Source organism: Thalassophryne amazonica, chromosome 10, assembly GCF_902500255.1.
Source record: "Thalassophryne amazonica chromosome 10, fThaAma1.1, whole genome shotgun sequence".
Taxonomy (NCBI): Eukaryota; Metazoa; Chordata; class Actinopteri; order Batrachoidiformes; family Batrachoididae; genus Thalassophryne; species Thalassophryne amazonica.
The window spans coordinates 10,500,770-10,518,689 of NC_047112.1; the positions used below are offsets into that span (position 1 = coordinate 10,500,770).

The window sequence follows — 17,920 nt, forward strand, 5'->3', positions numbered from 1 at the left end:
TGTTTTTTTTTTTTTTTACAAATATATATATTCTACACAACAAAAGCATTCACACATCGAAACCTAGTTGTAAATTTGACCATTTTTCAGCTAAAACATTCTAAAGTTGACAAATTTGACACCAACTCAGATTAAAGTGTTATAACTAAAATAATTTCTCAATATGTCTACAAGAACTGAATTTAAATCTTTTAAAATGATTTTAAACAATTATTCAATAAGTAGTGTTTCAAATCAAACAATCTTTCTGCTTTTACTGCTCCCCGACAGGTTTCAGGTTGAAGCTCATAAAATACAAACTTCTAGGTCTGGTTGTGTAAACTGTAGACAATAAAGAAAAACATAAAAAAAAAACAAAACAAAAAACAACAAACCCACATGAACAGTGTTTTGATGAAGTTTATCTTTTAGATAAGGAACCTCAAAGAAAATCTGAGGAACAGAAAAGCTTTTTTTTTTTTAGAACTCCGTCCTTCTGGATAGCTGTCAACAGTGATTTGAGATTCGTTATACAGCCTCAGCACAGAAAGTTAAAACAAGATTCAAACATGAGAAAGCTTTGTGGTTTTTCTCTTCTCTGTTGGTCAAGGTGACGTGATGATGCATGCTCACCTCTTCCAGGCAGGATGAGGTAAGGCAGCTAATCCTTTACACATTTTGACAACTGTTCTGAGTCGAGGATTGTATTCCGCTGAGTCTCTCACAGCTTCTTTGGCTTTCTGACTGTGTGTTTCACTGCACCAGGAATTTTATAGAGACGCGCTTTGGGCTGCAGGCCAACAGCTAAGCCATCAGACTGGAATGCGTAGCCAAGGAACGGCGGGATTTCAATCCTGAATAGTTGCTTCAATTAAAACAGGAAACGTGAAGCGTTGTGCAAAATCAAGTCATACCTGGAAAATTTCTGTGGTGGGGAAAAAAAGTGAGTCACAGGACAATGAATCATCTGCCGTTAATCAGGACCGCCACTTCAAGTGCCAGTGTATATAACAGCTTGTTCTGGGTCATGTAAACTGTCATGAAAGTAGGTCTCAACTCCTCAGTACACAGTCCAAATCCACACGCCGCGATTAATGGACCACTTTACTGATCTGACTCTTTTAGGAAAACTGGGTACATTCCAGGTTAGTAGTGGATTTATCTTTGATATAAAATCAATAAATATCCAATGTTCAAAAAGAGGGAAAACTTTAGTTTACAGTATTTTGACCATGCTAATTGTGTTTCTATAGCGATGGAAATCAAGTTTTTGACCTTGGACCCAATGACCTTGATCCCAATGAATACTTATTCGCCAAAGTGACCTCTGTGGACAATTCAAGTGTCACAGCCACATGTCTGTGCCATGCTTGGTGGAAATCTGAGTTAAAAATAAAGGCCCAGTGTACTTCACCTTTGCCAAAATGGACCCTTTCAGGCTAATTCAGAGGTCAAAGGTCATCCACATACCAAATCTGTTAGAAACTGACCAAAGGACTAGTTAAGGAGCAGGTGAACCAACAAGCAAACACAGCTCAAATTCCAGTCTGGATACATCCCGTTGGTGTTATTGGTGTGATGGTGGCTGAATTCTTTGTATTTCTATGTGGAGGCCAAAGGACAACTGACGGATCAAAAGTTACCCCAAGGTTCCTCACTTTGTCAGTGTGATGTATGACACACGAGCCTAGGCTGAGTGTAACTGGTCAAATTGATGCTGATGTCTCACTGGACCAAGAACCATCATTTCAGTCTTATCAGAGTTAAAAGTAGGAAGTTTCTAGACATCCAACTTCTCACTGCTGCATGGCAATCTTCTAAGGATTCTCTCCGACTCTTCAGGGTCACACTTCTCCAAAATTGGATAAACTGTACATGTGGCTTTCTCTGTGAGACTCGCCTGCCTCCCAGTGTAGTTTTGAGTAGCAGGGAACAACCCCTTACAGTGTGACATTTTTTTATATCCTGAAGTTTTCACGAACCTCCATGATGACAGATTTGGAGATAATGTATAGAATAACACTAAACCAACACTAAAAATATTCACAAAATAAAGTACATTAGCCAGGTGCTGTTATGTGGAAATCTAGAATGTATTCATGCAAAATGATGAAGAAACAGAAGGACGCATCACATTTTAAAATCTCTCCAGATGTTTATTTTGCCAGCTTTGTTAAACCGGCCTCCACGTAAATCTCCAGCAGTTATGGATAAAAACCTCTGATGCGACCAATCAGACGCAAGCTGTTGATACTTATTTTAAAAAATACACTCGCTGAGGTGTCAGTTGGTTATTAACCTGCAGGTTGGAAATGCTCCTAGGGTGCCAAGACATTTTTGTTTTTTCCGATTAGTTTTTATTTCAAGCTGTCTGTCCTCCACAGACACGCTGGAAATGATTAATTTCACACACTTTGATTAAAATAACAAGCACACAAAACATGCGTGTTCCAGAAAGTGAGTCGTGTGCCTCTCTGGAATGGGACGTGACCTGTGCTCAGGATCTGCAGGGATCATTTTGTACTCAGAAAACAGGTTTCAGTATCTCGTTATTGGAGCCAGACGATGGACGCCAGCCCGTTAGAAAACTGCAGCACGTACCAGAATGGACCCAAATATCAGACTGTGGTGTTTTGAATTCCAAGACCTTTATCAAGTCTAGCACAGAGCCGTTTGTTATAATAGCAGGTTCGTCACGTCCACCAGAAAGGTTACGTTTCTCTCACAGCTAATCTGTTTGTTTGGGAGGTCGATTTTGTAAAAATTAAAACCAGACCTGGATAAAGATGTGCATGCAGGGCTGCCAAAATGCTGGTGCACAGTGAACGTTTACATGAACACATGACATGTCTTGGACTTCACTTCCATCACTCATTAAGAAATACAAAATATGGCACTGTATTGTACTGTAATCTGTCTGGAGTGAGGGAAGCCACCAAAACACACCCATGTCAGCTTTGAAGGAGTTACAAGCTGCTGTGGCATGAGTGGTGAAAGCTGTGCTCCTGCGGCTTTTGTTTTGCTGCATCACCAGTTACGATCATAGCGGAGTGGAGAAGGACTTTAACCCCAACAAAACAGAATCAAATCTAGGCTTGCATTTCCCATGTGCCTTCTGCCAATCTGTGTCTGAACTTCATGTCTTTATTTTAAGAAAATGCTCATCTGGTCCACTCCATCACAGAGCTGTGTATAATTGGTTTGTCCCTTGTGTTCCCGTCTTGTGTAAACCAGACTTTGACACCCTTTGCCCTTCCAGTCTGTTATTTTTAGTGATTGTTTTGGGTCCTTGGGTTTTCATTTCCCTCCTTGTGTTCCTTTACGTTTGTTCATCTGTCTGTTCTCTGCGTTGGGGTCACATCTAAACCTAATTCTTGACGAACACTAGAATCAGTAGAGAGTAGTTAGAGGACTCTTTGTGTAGGCGGCTGATGGATCCCATGAATTCTCAGCAAGTAAGCAGGTAAGTCAACAACAAAGTTTATATCATAAAAACCCTAATATGCAGGTACTGCTGTATTAATTAGGAGAAAGTTACAATAACAAGAACGCTGCACAAAGTGCTACACGGTCAACCTTTCGAATACAAGCCTTTTACACTTGACAATTATGTCAACAAACTGAGCGCCGAGCTTCTGTCAGCGAGGTACGTCAAGCACCTGGACACCAAATGGTGGCATTTATTTGAACAGCAGTCCAGCTGTTACCGCTGTGCCAAAGTAAATATCCATTCATATGTCCATCCCTTCATGAACTCAGGCTGACGGGAAACTCCAGGAACGACAAACTGGGTGAAAATTTGTGAAGGAAATAAATACAAATAGGCAAAGACTCAGTCCACAATGTGTAACTCACAATTTAGAGCAAAATCAAATACATTTGCATGATATATATATAGTACATAGTAACTACCTTTGGATGGTACCTTGTTTGCACTCGGAGTCACCACATGTTGAATTAGCACAAGTTTTACACCAGATGACCTTCCTGACACAACTTCACATGCAGAAACCAGCAGGGTTGGGGTTCAGACCAGGAACCTTCTGCACTGAAACCAAGCACACTAACCACTTGGCCATATGTAGATACACAATATGTGTCAGAGAGAAACAAGGCACAAAAATGTATATAATTGCTAATATAAGTTGCTTTCTTGGTGATGTCTCCTTCATGCAAACACACTCAGGTTTTTGATCACAGCCAGCTTATCAAGGTCATGGCAACATGTGGAAGGAGTTACCACTGGTGGAAAAACTGCCAATTAGCACCCAAGCGGTTTGACTTTTTTCAGAATGAACCACCCCATGTCTTTGTTTACGCTGCCGAAAACCAACTGATGGAAACCAGATGACAAAACAGACTGAATTGTGGCATAAAGGGAAGGAGGAGCACACGATTTAAAGGAGAACAAGGGGGTTTTCTTTGACACATGCGTAGAAAGAAGAAGGGCCTTTATTGTCATTGTTCATACATGGATATACACAGTGCATCTGGATAGTATTCACAGTGCTTCATTTTGTCCAAAATTTATATACATCCTTATTTTTAAAATGGAGGAAATTCATATTTTCTCTAAAAATTCTACTCACAACACCCCATAATGACAATGTGAAAAACGTTATTTTGAATTTTTTGAAAATTTATTAAAACTGCAACAACAGCAACAACTAAGAAAGCACATGTGCATAAGTATTCACACCTTTGCTCAATTGTTGATGTACCTTTGGCAGCAATTACAGCCTCAAGTCATCTTGAAAAGAATGCCACAAGCTTGGTGCACCTATCTTTGGGCAGTTTGGTCCATTCCTCTTTGCAGCACCTCTCAAGCTCCATCAGGTTGGATGGGGAGCATCGGTGCTCAGCCATTTTCAGATCTCTCTAGAGATGTTCAGGTCTGGGCTCTGGCTGGGCCACTCAAGGACATTCACAGAGTTGTCCTGAAGCCACTCCTTTGATATCTTGACTGAGTGCTTAGGTCATTGTCCTGCTTAAAGATGAACCATAATTATTAATCTTTCTTTAACTTCTGGATCTGTTCCCAAATGTTTCAAATCTGCAGTGATTAAACCATTACTGAAGAAACCTAATCTTAACCCTAGTGTATTGAAAAACTATCGACTGATATCAAATGTATCATTTTGCTCTAAAATTCTGGAAAAAAGTGGTGTCACGGCAGCTCGTGGACTGTCAAACTGAGAATAATCTCTTTGAGCCACTGCAGTCTGCTTTTAGAAAATATCATTCCACAGAGACGGCTCTCACTAAAGTGGTGAATGATCTTCTGCTTACAATGGATTCGGACACCACTACGGTTCTGGTGCTGGTAGATCTCAGTGCTATATTTGATACCGTGGATCATGATATTCTACTTCACAGGCTGGAAAATCATTTTGGGATTACTGGGAGTGCCCTTGCATGGCTGATGTCATACTTGACCAGTCGTTCTCACTGTGTTTTGTAGAGTAACACTACCTCTAACCTCAGTGACATGAAATTTGAGATTCCATAGGGGTCCGTCTTAGGCCCCCTGCTTTTCTCCCTTTATATAGCTCCCCTTGGGCACATATTGCAGTGTTTTCAGATTACCTTTCACTGCTATGCTGATGATACTCAGTTATATATGTCGATAACTGCTGATAATCTCGTTCACATAAAATCCTTAAAAGATTGCCTTGCATCAGTAAGAAGTTGGATGTCTAGAAATGTCCTACTTTAAAACTCTGATAAGACTGAAATGATGGTTCTTGGTCCAGTGAAACATCAGCATCAATTTGACCAGTTAATGCTCAGCCTAGGCTCGTGTGTCATACATCACACTGACAAAGTGAGGAACCTTGGGGTAATTTTTGATCCTACATTGTCCTTTGACCTCCACATTAGAAATATTATGAGAACTGCTTTCTTCCCACCTGCGAAATATAGCGAAGATTCGTCCCATCCTGTCTATGGCTGCTGCTGAGACCCTGATTCCATGCATTTATCTCTTCTAGACTGGAACTACTGCAATGTTCTATTTTCTGGTTACTGCCAGTCCAGCATTAGGGCTCTCCAATTGGTTCTCAAAATGCTGCAGCCGACTTTTTGCACAACGAAGCAGAAAGCTTCGACCACCATTACACCCATTTCTGGGCATCCCTTCAATGGCCTTCCTGTCCCAGTGAGATCAGATTTTAAGGTTCTGCTACAAACCATAAAATTATTCAAGGACTGGCACCTCCCTACCTAGCTGACCTAATCTAAACCTTATATCCGGGCTTACATTCTCAGGGTGCAGGACTACTTTGTGTCCCTAGGGTGAATAAGAAGTCTGTGGGTCACAGAGCTTTTCTCTTATCGTGCCCCTGTTCTGTGGAATGGTCTCCCTGCGTCAATAAAACAGCAGATTCTGTGGTAGACTTTTAAGTCCAGGACTAGGACGCACTTATTTCTTCCCTTTCATATGGCTAGCATACTGGTACAGTTTTGCTTTATGTTTTTACTTTTTTAATTCATTTTATTAGGAAAACAGAGCATGCCACGGCCTCAACTTTACCTAATTCTGGGTCTTTAGTGAAGCTTAGGGCTAGTGGCTGGCGATCACCTTATTTCCTGTTTTTTTTTGTTGTTTAATGCTGACAAATTATACAGTATTCTTGTCTTTCTGATGCCTGATTCTGTTTTTTCTCTCTGTTTAAGGTGCAGCAGTTGTATTTGTGCTGGCGACCCTCTTATCCTGTGCACGAACAGCATTTCCTGTACAAGTATATTCATTTTGTGAATTGTTCCGTAATTTGTGTCTGTAGCATGGCCCAAGCAGAGGGTCACCCCTTTGAGCCTGGTCTGCTTGAGGTTTCTTCCCTCAGAGGGAGTTTTTCTTACCACTGTTGCTCTGAGGGTTAGTAAGGTTACAACCTTACTTGTGTGAATCCCCCCTGAGGCAACTCTGTTGTGATTGGCACTATATAAATGAAAATAAATTGAAATTGAAACTGAACCATTGCCCCAGTCTGAGGTCAACAGCGCTCTAGAGCAGGTTTTCATCCAGGATGCCTCTGTACATTGCTGCATCATCTTTCCCTCAATCCTGACTAGTCTCCCAGTTCCTGCTGCTGAAAAACATCCCCACAGTATGACGCTGCCACCACCATGATTCACTGTAGGGATGGTGCCTGGTTTCCTCTAAACATGATATCTGGCATTCACACCAAAGAGTTCAATCTTTGTCTCATCAGACCAGAGAATTTTGTTTCTCATGGTTTGAGAGTCCTTCAGGTGTCTTTGGTCAAAATCCAGGTGGTCTGCCATGTGCCTTATACAAAGGAGTGGCTTCCGTCTGGCCACTCTACCATACAGGCCTGATAGGTGGATTGCTGCAGAGATGGTTGTCCTTCTGGAAGGTTCTCCTCTCTCCAGAGGAATGCTGGAGCTCTGACAGAGTGACCATCAGGTTCTTGGTCACCTCCCTGACTAAGGCCCTTCTCCCCCAATTGCTCAGTTTAGCCGGGCGGCCAGGTCTAGGAAGAGTCCTGGTGGATCTGAAATTCTTCCATTTATGGATGATGGAGGCCACTGTGCTCATTGAGACCTTCAAAGCAGCAGATTTGTGCCTCGAGACAATCCTGTCTCAGGGTCTACAGAAAATTCCTTGACTTCCATGCTTGGTTTGTGCTCTTGACTGTCAACTGTGGGACCTTATATGTAGACAGTTGTGTGTCTTTCCAAATCATGTCCAATCAACTGAATTTACCCCAGGTGGACTCCAATTAAGCTGCAGAAACATCTCAAGGATGACGAGTGGGAACAAGAGGCACCTGAGCTCAATTTTGAGCTTCATGGCAAAGACTGTGAATACTTATTTTGAATTTTTAAGCGTGTTTAAAAGAATCTGCTGGCTGAAACTTTGCTCATGTCTTGGCTAAAATGAAGTAATTAGGTTTTTTTGAATATGACTGAAAAGGTTATTATTTCTTACTAACTCTAGTCTGATACTGTAAAGTGTGTTGTTTGATCCACTTTTGTGATTTACCTCTGTGACTTTCCCTATCCACCAGGTCGTTATTGTAATTAAGAATTTTTTCTTAATAACTTACTCGGTTAAATAAAGGTAAAAAAAAAAACAAAAACAAAACAAACAAACAAAAAATAATTTATATACTTATACATAAATTTGCATTAATCTCAAACTTTTTTCATATTGTCATTATGGGGTATTCTGTGTAGAATTTTGAGGATAAAAGTGAAATTCATCCATTTTGGAATAAGACTATAACTTAACATAAAATGTGGAAAAAGTGAAGCACTGTAAATTGTTTCCTGATGCACTTTAATCAGTTCTTTCAAAGTTTTTTTTTTTTTTTTACATTTAGCACAACATTTACCTCTCCATGCTGCCGGACACTTGTAATGGACATTTTCGCCTTCTAAGTGGTGACAAGAAACCTTTGACTGTGGGTGTTTTTAGCATACCGCGTAAGAGCTACTCGTACGTTATGTTGCTAGTTAGCCGGCTACATTAAGTCACAGACTCAATGAAGTGAGCAAAAACACATCCAGAAGACACATATTAGACAGTATCAGGTGTGAATTTGACCATTTCAATAAAACCTGGGGGAATTTCACATCCAACACAAATGTATATACTTGTTCTCTTGCTAAGCTCACGTCTGAACTGCAAGCGTGGATTTAAAAAGCGCCGTGTTCCTCAGCGTCTCTGTGCAGTGGCCTGAAGGAGGAAACTAAAGTGCAAAACCCACAGAGACGTTAATTACTGCTGCTGTGGTATTTATTTGCAGAGGTCTTTTCCGGTGAAACTGGAGTTTACAGGGTATGTGTTGTAATACGTGTGGGAAGAAATTAACACTAATAAGGATGTGTCTGTTAGGATTCCTGCTGAACAAATATAAAACTGTATTCAAGAGAAAATAAATTTTCCATTGGCAAGATCGGTGTAAATGTGACTGATGTGCAGCCAGATTGAATTTTGTATAACAGATTACGTCAGTGAAAAATGTCTCAACGTCTGACAGTGAAATCAGCACGCGATCGGCAAAGATCTGCTCCTCATTTTCATAATTTACATCAGAGCGGTTTTCTGACAACTTAAACTTTTAGTATTTTCAGCTGCATAAAACAAGAAATGTGTGGAAAGAGATTTTCAGTCACACAGGTTGTATTTTGATGGCTAAAAGCTTCCATGTCAGTATTTGATCACGCTGTAATAACGGCGATTATCTCGAGCCATTATAGCAGCCGTCTGTGTTTGGCTTGTAGCCGTCTGCAGACAAATTACATCAAATGACATCAAAACAGGCAAAATGGGAGCGAGCCAACTCAAGCACTGAAGACAGAATATAGCATTGCTCAACACACTGGAATATAAATTTACAGTAAATCTACACTCACCGGCCACTATATTAGGTACACCTTGGTAGTACCAAGTTGGATCCCCTTTTGCTTTGAGAACTGCCTTAATTCTTCGCGGCATAGATACAACAAGGAGTTGGAAATATTCCTCAGAGATGTTGGTCCAGATTGACATGATGGCATCACGCAGTTGCCATTCAACCAGTCTGTCCATTCTCCTCTGACCTCTGACATCAACAAGGGCATTTCTGTCCACACAACTGCCGCTCACTGGATATCTTCTCCTTTTGGAACCATTCTCTGTAAACCCTATAGATGGTTGCTGGTTAAAGAACCCAGTAGATCAGCAGTTTCTGAAATAGTCAGACCAGCCTGTCTGGCACCATCAACCATGCCACATTCAAAGTCACTTAAATGCTCTTTCCTTCCCCATTCTGATACTCAGTTTGAACTTCAGCAAGATGTCTTCACCACATCTTGATGTCTAAATGCATGGAGTTGCTGCCATGTGATTGAATGTTTAGTTATTTTGATAAACAAGCAATTGAACAGGTGTACCTAATAAAGTGGCCACTGAGTTTGTATGACTTTATCATACAATTTCTGTGTGAATTCATTAATAAGTCATCCAATCACAAATATTTTGCTGATCAATATATTAGAGCCCGACCGATATGGATTTTGAGGAAAAATGCCGATATCAATAAATCAGCTGATTTGCCGATAGCCGATAAATCAGCCGATTTATTGCTATTCAAAACGGGCCAACAAGTAAGATATCACTCCTGAAAATGATCTTTGCCATATCACGTGAGGTAAATCTGCCCTACGATTAGATTTTGAAAAACCATGTGACAGAGAACCAATTCTGATTAGACACTCATATTGCGCACGTCATCACACATCTTCTATGAGGAGTAGCAAGATGGCCGACGGTGAATCGAAGGTCTGCGGAGTTAAATTTTCAGCAAAAAAAAGTAAGTTTCTATCTCATATCATTAAAAAGTTATTTACAGTTTAGTAAAGCTTGGTCCCACCCATCGTATACGATGGCGTCGGCCCCAGAGGGTTAATGGCAAACGGCAGTAATTCCCAGAACCCTTCCCGGACGACCAGTGAATCTGAATGTTTCAACCTCTTAGCAGTAAACAAAAGTTTTTCATGCTAGAATAAGGTCTACACAACATGGGCTTAATAAAAAGCGTGACCGACAAAATGAGCACATTACTACATAAACTGAGTTATCAAACTGAGTTGAAAAGGGCTTATATCGGCTGATAATATCGGCTGGCTGATATATCGGTTGGGCTGTACAATATATACTTTTGAGCATCCATCTTGAGCTACACAAAAAGGTGCTTCTCAGTCCGTGTTTTCTCTGACTTTCACCAATCTTTGCCAAAATCAAATCACTCCTAGATATCAAGCCATGTAATATTGCCACCATGTTTGATCCATCTGGGCTTCTTGGTTATTGAGATATACAAGAAAAGGTGTTTTTGGATTATGCAGATTTGAAACATTTAGGAACAGATCCAGAAGTTAAAGAAAGATTAATAATTTCCAGCACAGTCGGCCCAAGAGTGGACCACAGGTCCTTAAACAGTTTTGTTGGTATAGGATCAAATAAACAGGTTGTGCTTTTTGTTGACATTACAAGTTCTGTCAGCATGCCGAGTGAGATAGTGTCAAATTCTGTAAATCTAGGTAATACCTCAGTAGTGGCGCCCACATCAATAGCAGTGTGTGGCTGGATTAAGGCATGCTGGGATATGTTTAACCTAATGTCTTCTATTTTCTTCCCAAAATAATCCAGGAAATCTTGTGCTGTAAAAGGAGAGAGAACTACAGGTGGTTGTCCATGCAAAAGTGTTGCCACCGTGTTGAACAAGAACTTTGTGTTATGCTTGTTTTTGTTGATCAAATCAGAGTAGTAAGTCCGCTTTGTAGCCAATAATGCATGCTTATACGAGGTCTGTCCAAAAGTAACGGACCTTTTTATTTTTTTCAAAAACGATATGGATTTGAATCACGTGTGATTGCATCAGCAAAGCTTGAACCTTCATGCACATGCGTGAGTTTTTTCACGCCTGTCGGTTGGCGTCATTCGCCTGGAGCAGGCTTGTGTGAGCAGTGGTCCACACCCTTCATCGGATTTTTATTGTCTGTAAATGTCTGAATGATTTGGAGCTTTGGCTGCTCAAATTTTCCAGAAACTGAGAGAGACAGGTAGGATGGACACCATTCGGAAAATTCAGATGCTTTCCAGGGACGATTTTATGGGGATCACACAGATTAAGGAGTGTTACAGCCGGTTTAAAAGACCACCGCAGCGTCTGAGAGCTCGGCGCAATTCCGAGCGCCGATCGACAGGCTGATACCCCGCTGAAACAACCAGATCATTTCCAAAGTGAAGGCTTTGTTGATCCGGGACGTCGTCTGACTACTACAGAACTAGGAAAAGACGTGGACATCAGCACTTTTTCGGCACATTCCACTGTTAGAGGAGTTTTTGTCATGAAAGAGAAGCAGAGGAATGCGCCACAGAGCCGCGAATGGCGCGGAACAAAAGCACCTCCTGTTGGTCTCACAGAACTGGATGAGCTGGACATGCCAGAACATGTCCTGTGAGGGTTCATCACGGCCATGCGGCTCCGTCCCGACGCACGAATTCCCTCAGCTCCACGGAAATGACTCAGCGAATTTGCGCGCACGTCTTTCATTAAAAAATGTCCTTAAACAGTGGAATGTCCGCATAAAGTCCTCATGCCGGCCTCTTCTGACTCTTCTCTGTTCTCTCACGATGTCCTGGGTGAATTAAGCCTTAAATTAGGATGTTTTCAGGTCGAAACAGGCCGACAACGGTGCCTGGAAGCGCTGCACAACGTCCTGCTCTGTGGGAAGTCCTTACACTGACAGAAACACCCCTTAATCTCTCATCAGCCGTTAAACTTTTCACCAAAAATCAGCTTAATTTCTCGAATAGTGGTCCACTCGGATATTCCTCACAGGTCCAGAAATTTTTTGATAAAGCAACGCGCGCCGTCTCGAGCAGCATGTGAAACAAAGGAATTCAGCCGAGAGGGCGGGACCACATCTCACTCAAGGCCTGCCCACAGGGAAATGATGCACTGACACGCTGTGAAAAACTCATGCGCACGAGGGTTTCAAGCATGGATTGGTGTAATAGCACGTCATTCAAATCCATATAGTTAAAAAAAAATAAAAGGGTCGGTTTATTATCTAATAGACCACGTATTTATATGAATGTTAAAGTCACCAATGATCAGAATGTTATCTACACTAGTTGACAAGTTAGAGAGATGAACACACCAAATTCATCTAAGAATCAGAATATGGGCCAGGAGGCCTATACGAGGTCTGTGAAAAAGTATCGTACCTTTTTATTTTTTTCAAAAACTATATGGATTTGATTCATATGTTTTTACGTAAGCCAAGCTTGAACCTTCGTGCGCATGCGTGAGTTTTGTCTATCTCGGCTTTCAATGCTTACCAGCTCAGTGAGTATAAGAGAAATTGTGGAGAGCTGGGCATGTCCCAACTTGTCCCCTGGCACTCCGAAACGGAGGTGTTCCTTTGTCTCGCTCGATCAGCGAATCGGTCGTGACGCGTGAAGCCTCCGCGCAGCTTTCCATGACAAAATCTCTTGTTAAAGTGAAACCTGCCGGAAACTGGCTGATGTCCAGCTTTGTGATACCAGAGAAATTGCTCAAGACGGTACCCAGCTCCACACAGTCATCTGTTTAGAAATGATGTGGTGTTTTCTGCCTCTCGAGGCGGCTCGGAGCGCGGCGCGCCATGCGCCATTATGGGGCGTCCTTAAAGCTGTAGTAACAGTCCTTATCTCTCTGTGAAGCCCGTGAAATTTTCACCGAAAGCCAGATAAATTTTTCAATGTTTCCAGCTGCTTGTCTGTAAGTTTCTGAAAAAATTCTGATGGAAAAAAAGCCCAAATCATTCCGCCTTTCCTGACAATGAAAATCCGATGAGGGGGCTGGACCACTCCTCCCACAAGGCGTGCTCACAGGCAAATGAACGCAAACCGACAGGCGTGGAAAAACCACGCATGCGCACGAAGGGTTCAAGCTTGGCTGACATAAAACATATGAATCAAATCCATATAGTTTTTGAAAAAAATAAAAAGGTCCATTACTTTTCTCATAGACCTCGTATACAGTGACAAAATAATACGACCTAGTAAGTAATAAGAGCAACACCCACGCCTTGCTTCACATCACGTGACTAAATGTATATGCTGGTGGGCAGGCCTCATTTAAGGGGAGGACAGCTGTTCGTTTAAGCCAGGTTTCACATAGCCCAATCATATCGAAGTGATGATCAATAATTAGATCATTGATCAACAATGATTTTGAGGACAGTGATCTTATGTTAGTGAAACCCAGTCTAAGGACCTCAGTGGGGTTGACAGTTGAACTGTTTGGGTTTAGGGGTGGTTCCAGAGTAGCATATATAAGATGCATAGAAGTAGGTTTAGGTTTAAGACATTCCACGCGCGTTGTAGGTAGCAGACATGAAATCTTTGCTATTGCTGGAACAACCACTGGGCCATCCTCAATTTCAACATCATCCAATATAGTAATGGTATTAAGTTTGGAAAGCATATCCCTCTATGATTTTTATGGACACGACTACAGAAGCAGGCCACAGTCTCAACTTGTTGAAATTCCCTCCCTGGCACATAAACTGCACTATCACCATCGTGGATTTTCTGCACTAAATTCCCCGCTAAGCTAATGGATTCCACACCCATATTTGTCATAAGCCTTGTAGGGTCTCTAATCACTTGCTCTGTGGCCTGCTGTAGATTCCTAATGTTACCCTCCCTGTAGAGCTCTATCTATGTTTGCAGACAAGATGGCGGCACCTTTCCCAGTAGGGTGGAGGCCGTCCGGCATCAGCAAGCCACAGCGGCCCCAGAACGAAGGCCAGTTATCAATAAAGCTAAAGCCTTGCTGTCTACAAAACTGCGCCAGCCACCTATTTAACGATGTCAGCCTGCTAAATGCCTCATCAGTACCCCAGGAGGGGAGGGCATCAGAGACTATTAATCAATGCCGACACATCTTTCTGGCAAGGTCACAAGTCCTCTCTATGTCCATTTTTGTGACGTCTGAGTGATTTATCCTGATATCATTGGTGCCAACATGAATAACTATGTGACTATATCTCATGTCATGTTCCTTCGTCTGTCTTCCCTACTGCAGCGTCAGCACCCTAAGATGAGATGCAATATCGGGAGCTCTGGCCCCAGGAATACATTTAATGTCAGCTGGCTTCTGTAACCTGACTTTGTGGGTGATAGAATCCCCTATCACTAAAGTCCGGTGTTTTGGCCTGGAGACAGGAGTGGAAGTCACTTGTGGGCTCAGAGAATTCACATCTGGCAAATCCAAGGGGGAGAACCGATTCACAGTTTGCACTGGCGAGTGTGATCGGGGTGCCATAACCGGGCACCAAGGCCTACGGGGCTTCCTCCACCTTGCCACAGTCCGAAAGCCGTCCTTCACAGCCGGCGTTTCTAAGCTGATGCTAATGGGCTTGCTAGCTGGCCCAACACTAACCTCATCTGGAATGCCCGTAACATCTAACTCCACTGTGCTAAGAAGCTGCTCTAACTTATGGACACGGCTCTCTAAGAGAGCCACCCTATCTTGCAACATCACGCAGGATTTACGGAGGGTGTAAAGTAGAATTAGTAGTGCACTTTGTGCACTAAGAAATTTGAGAATGTAGCCAAGCAAACACGAGCTAACCAATAATGGATAAGCTAACCACTCCTAAGGCTCACACAGACACAAATAAATGTATTAAAATTCACAGCAGTTACACTGAAAAACTAACAGAAGTATTAGGCAAAAAAGCAGCAGCTATAAAATACACTGTTAGTTAATTAACTAACAGAAGTGTAAAAAAATGAAATGAAAAAATGATGAAGGGGTCTGAAATAGCTAACGCAAGCTAACCACTAGCGAAAATGCTAGCTGCTCCTAAGATATTACACAGAGTAAAATAATTACTTAAAATTCACAGCAGTTCAACTAAAAAATGAACAGAAGTATTAAATGGGTAGAAAAGAAACAACTATAAAAAGTAACAAATAGAGAGGGGAGGGGTCGACTTCGATAGCGAAAGCTAACCGCTAGCAAATGCTAACTACTAGCGATTCACAACAGGACTGTTGTTAAATAATGTTCAGAGTAGATACAATTAATAACCAGAAGAGTGCTAAACAGAAATAAAAGAAGCGTATACAACCGTGTGAAGTTCAGAGTGGCGTCACAGCAACAAACAATCTGTCAGAAGCAAGTTGCTTACTGTATCTTACAGTAGACACAGTACAGTCTGTAGTATTACATTGCTGTGGCAATCCCACGGTGGTGAGGATACTTGTCTCTTGATCGATTCTTTACAGGCTCAGTCTTTCTGACCGATGCTGCACGTGGTTGCTCTGGGAAGCTTCTGCTGGTTAGGATCTTGCTCTCTGTTCTTCCTCTTTCTCCTCTGTGTTTTTCATCCACATTTTTTCGAAGACTTGGATCATTGCTCCCCAGCTGGCTCAGTGCCTCGCTTGTTCTTCACAGATCTTCCAGTTGATGGAGCAGCTCTTGAGGTTCTGCTTCAGGAGGTCCTTGTCCTGCTTCTTCTACAATCCTCTGGACCGTTTTCCTTCACTCAGCTGGGGGTTGAAGATCTGCTTCTAAAGTCATCTGTCATCCATCCCAACAATGTGACCTACCAACCAAAGTTGGTTCTTGATGATGACACACTCAGTGCTCTGGAGCTTGGCTTCAGCATGGATGCTGACGTTGATATGGCCGTCTTCCCACCTGATGCAGAGGATACTCCTCAGGCAGCGTTGGTGGAATCGCTCAAGGGTCTACAGGTGGTGGCCTCTGATCATTGATGGGATGGTCTCTCCCATGGGATGGTCTCTGATCCATACATCAGGGATGGCATGACGATGGCTTTGTAGTCAAGGATTTTCATCTCATGTTGAAGGTCTCTGTTGTTGAAAACATGAGTGGGAAGCCAGTGAAACACAGTTCCTGCACATTTGAATTGGTGTTGGATCTTGTCATTGTCAGTGTTTGACTGCACATGGCTGCCCGAGGTATGGAAAGCAAAGTAGGTCTTCAGGACCTGTCGCACAGCAGGAAGCTCTGGACTGACCATGTTGGGTGGAGACTGCACAGGATCTGAGTCTTCTTCAGTTTGATGTGAAGACAAAGCTTGATAACCTTTCAAGGATTTCTGACGACCTTCTACCGTACATGGTGACATGCTTCTGTCATTGTCATACTGGAGCACTGTAGTTTACTGTAAATTATCTTTTCCCACATTGTACCTTTTATCACCTCTGTCAGTGAAGTTGGGTGGATGTTATGTTTTTGCACCTGTTTGTTTGTGAACAGCCTGGAACCCACAGTTTTTCATATATCGATGTGAATTTTTTTTTTTTTTTTACAGAGGATTCATATCCCGATAGCAGAGAAGCTTGAATCTTCGACTGGACTGGGTTGCTTGACGCGAGGACGTTTCGCTTCTAATCGCAGAAGCTTCCTCAGCTAAATTTCTTGATCTGGTAGTCTGACTTCTGTCTTGACTTTTGTAGAGAAGAAGATCCCTCCTACCAAGAGGCAGACTGCTATTGGCTAGTGACTAACAACTGCTCTAATTAGCACCTATTGTGCTCTAGTTAGCACCCTCCTAATGACACGGCAGCTGTCCCTCCTAACAATGGGACTGACGCCTCTCCTGATGACGTGAATAACACATTACCATGAACAAAAGACTGAAACTGCTTTTCCCTGAATACCCCATTGTAACAGGGGACAAAGCGTGTTTAAGGCCGGTTAAGGCTGGGTTAAAACTGTTTCACATACAATGCTTCCTTCACTCCCCTCTTAAACCATTTCTTTTCTCTGGCTAAGATTTTAACTTCCTTGTCCTCAAATGTGTGGTTAGTGTATTTAAAGTGGAGATGAACTGCAGGACTGAGGTCCACTGGTGCCCCTCTCTGCGGTGCTGGTATCGCTTTTGTGCAATGGCTGCTTAGTCCTCACCTATGCAGTGTTACAGTTTTCCTGACATCTGATAGAATACACCACATTGCTCGGTTTGTAACTAGGGATCCTGTCCTTAGGGTGAACTAAGTTCTGTCTCAAGGTGTTAACGGGTTTAAAGTAAATTGGGATTTTGTGCTGTCTGAAGATCCTCTGTAGTTTTTCCCCTACTCCTGCTAAATAAGGGATTGACACCCCTCTTCTTCTGGCTCCGTCTCCTGTCTGTCTGGTCTCTTGTTCTTTGGGACTTGCACTTTAACCTGCACTTATCCATGGACCAAGTGGGTACCCACATACTGTGAGGGCTTTCCGGACATGTTGATGTTCTTTAGCCCTTCCCTCTGTAGTTATGGGCACCTGTAGGGCTCTGTGTTGAAGCAGTCTGCCTCTCGGTAGGAGGGGTTTGGTTAGGTTTATAACTCCAGTCCGACTACCAGAGCAAGAAATTTAGCTGAGGAAGCTTCTGCGATTAGAAGCAAAATTGTCCTCGCGTC

At 42.3% G+C, this 17,920-nt stretch overlaps 1 protein-coding gene across 1 annotated transcript in view; it reads right to left on the minus strand.

Annotated features, from left to right (window-relative positions):
• Positions 1–16,644, minus strand: part of rgs5a (regulator of G protein signaling 5a) — a 37,286-nt gene extending 20,642 nt beyond the window's left edge. Inside the window, exons 1-2 of the mRNA XM_034180786.1 lie at positions 16,307–16,644; positions 616–646 (exon numbers count right to left, since the gene is read on the minus strand). Of these exons, the coding sequence (XP_034036677.1) occupies positions 616–646; positions 16,307–16,644 (369 nt within the window). The remainder of the gene's footprint in view (positions 1–615; positions 647–16,306) is intronic.
• Positions 16,645–17,920: the final 1,276 nt, after the last annotated feature.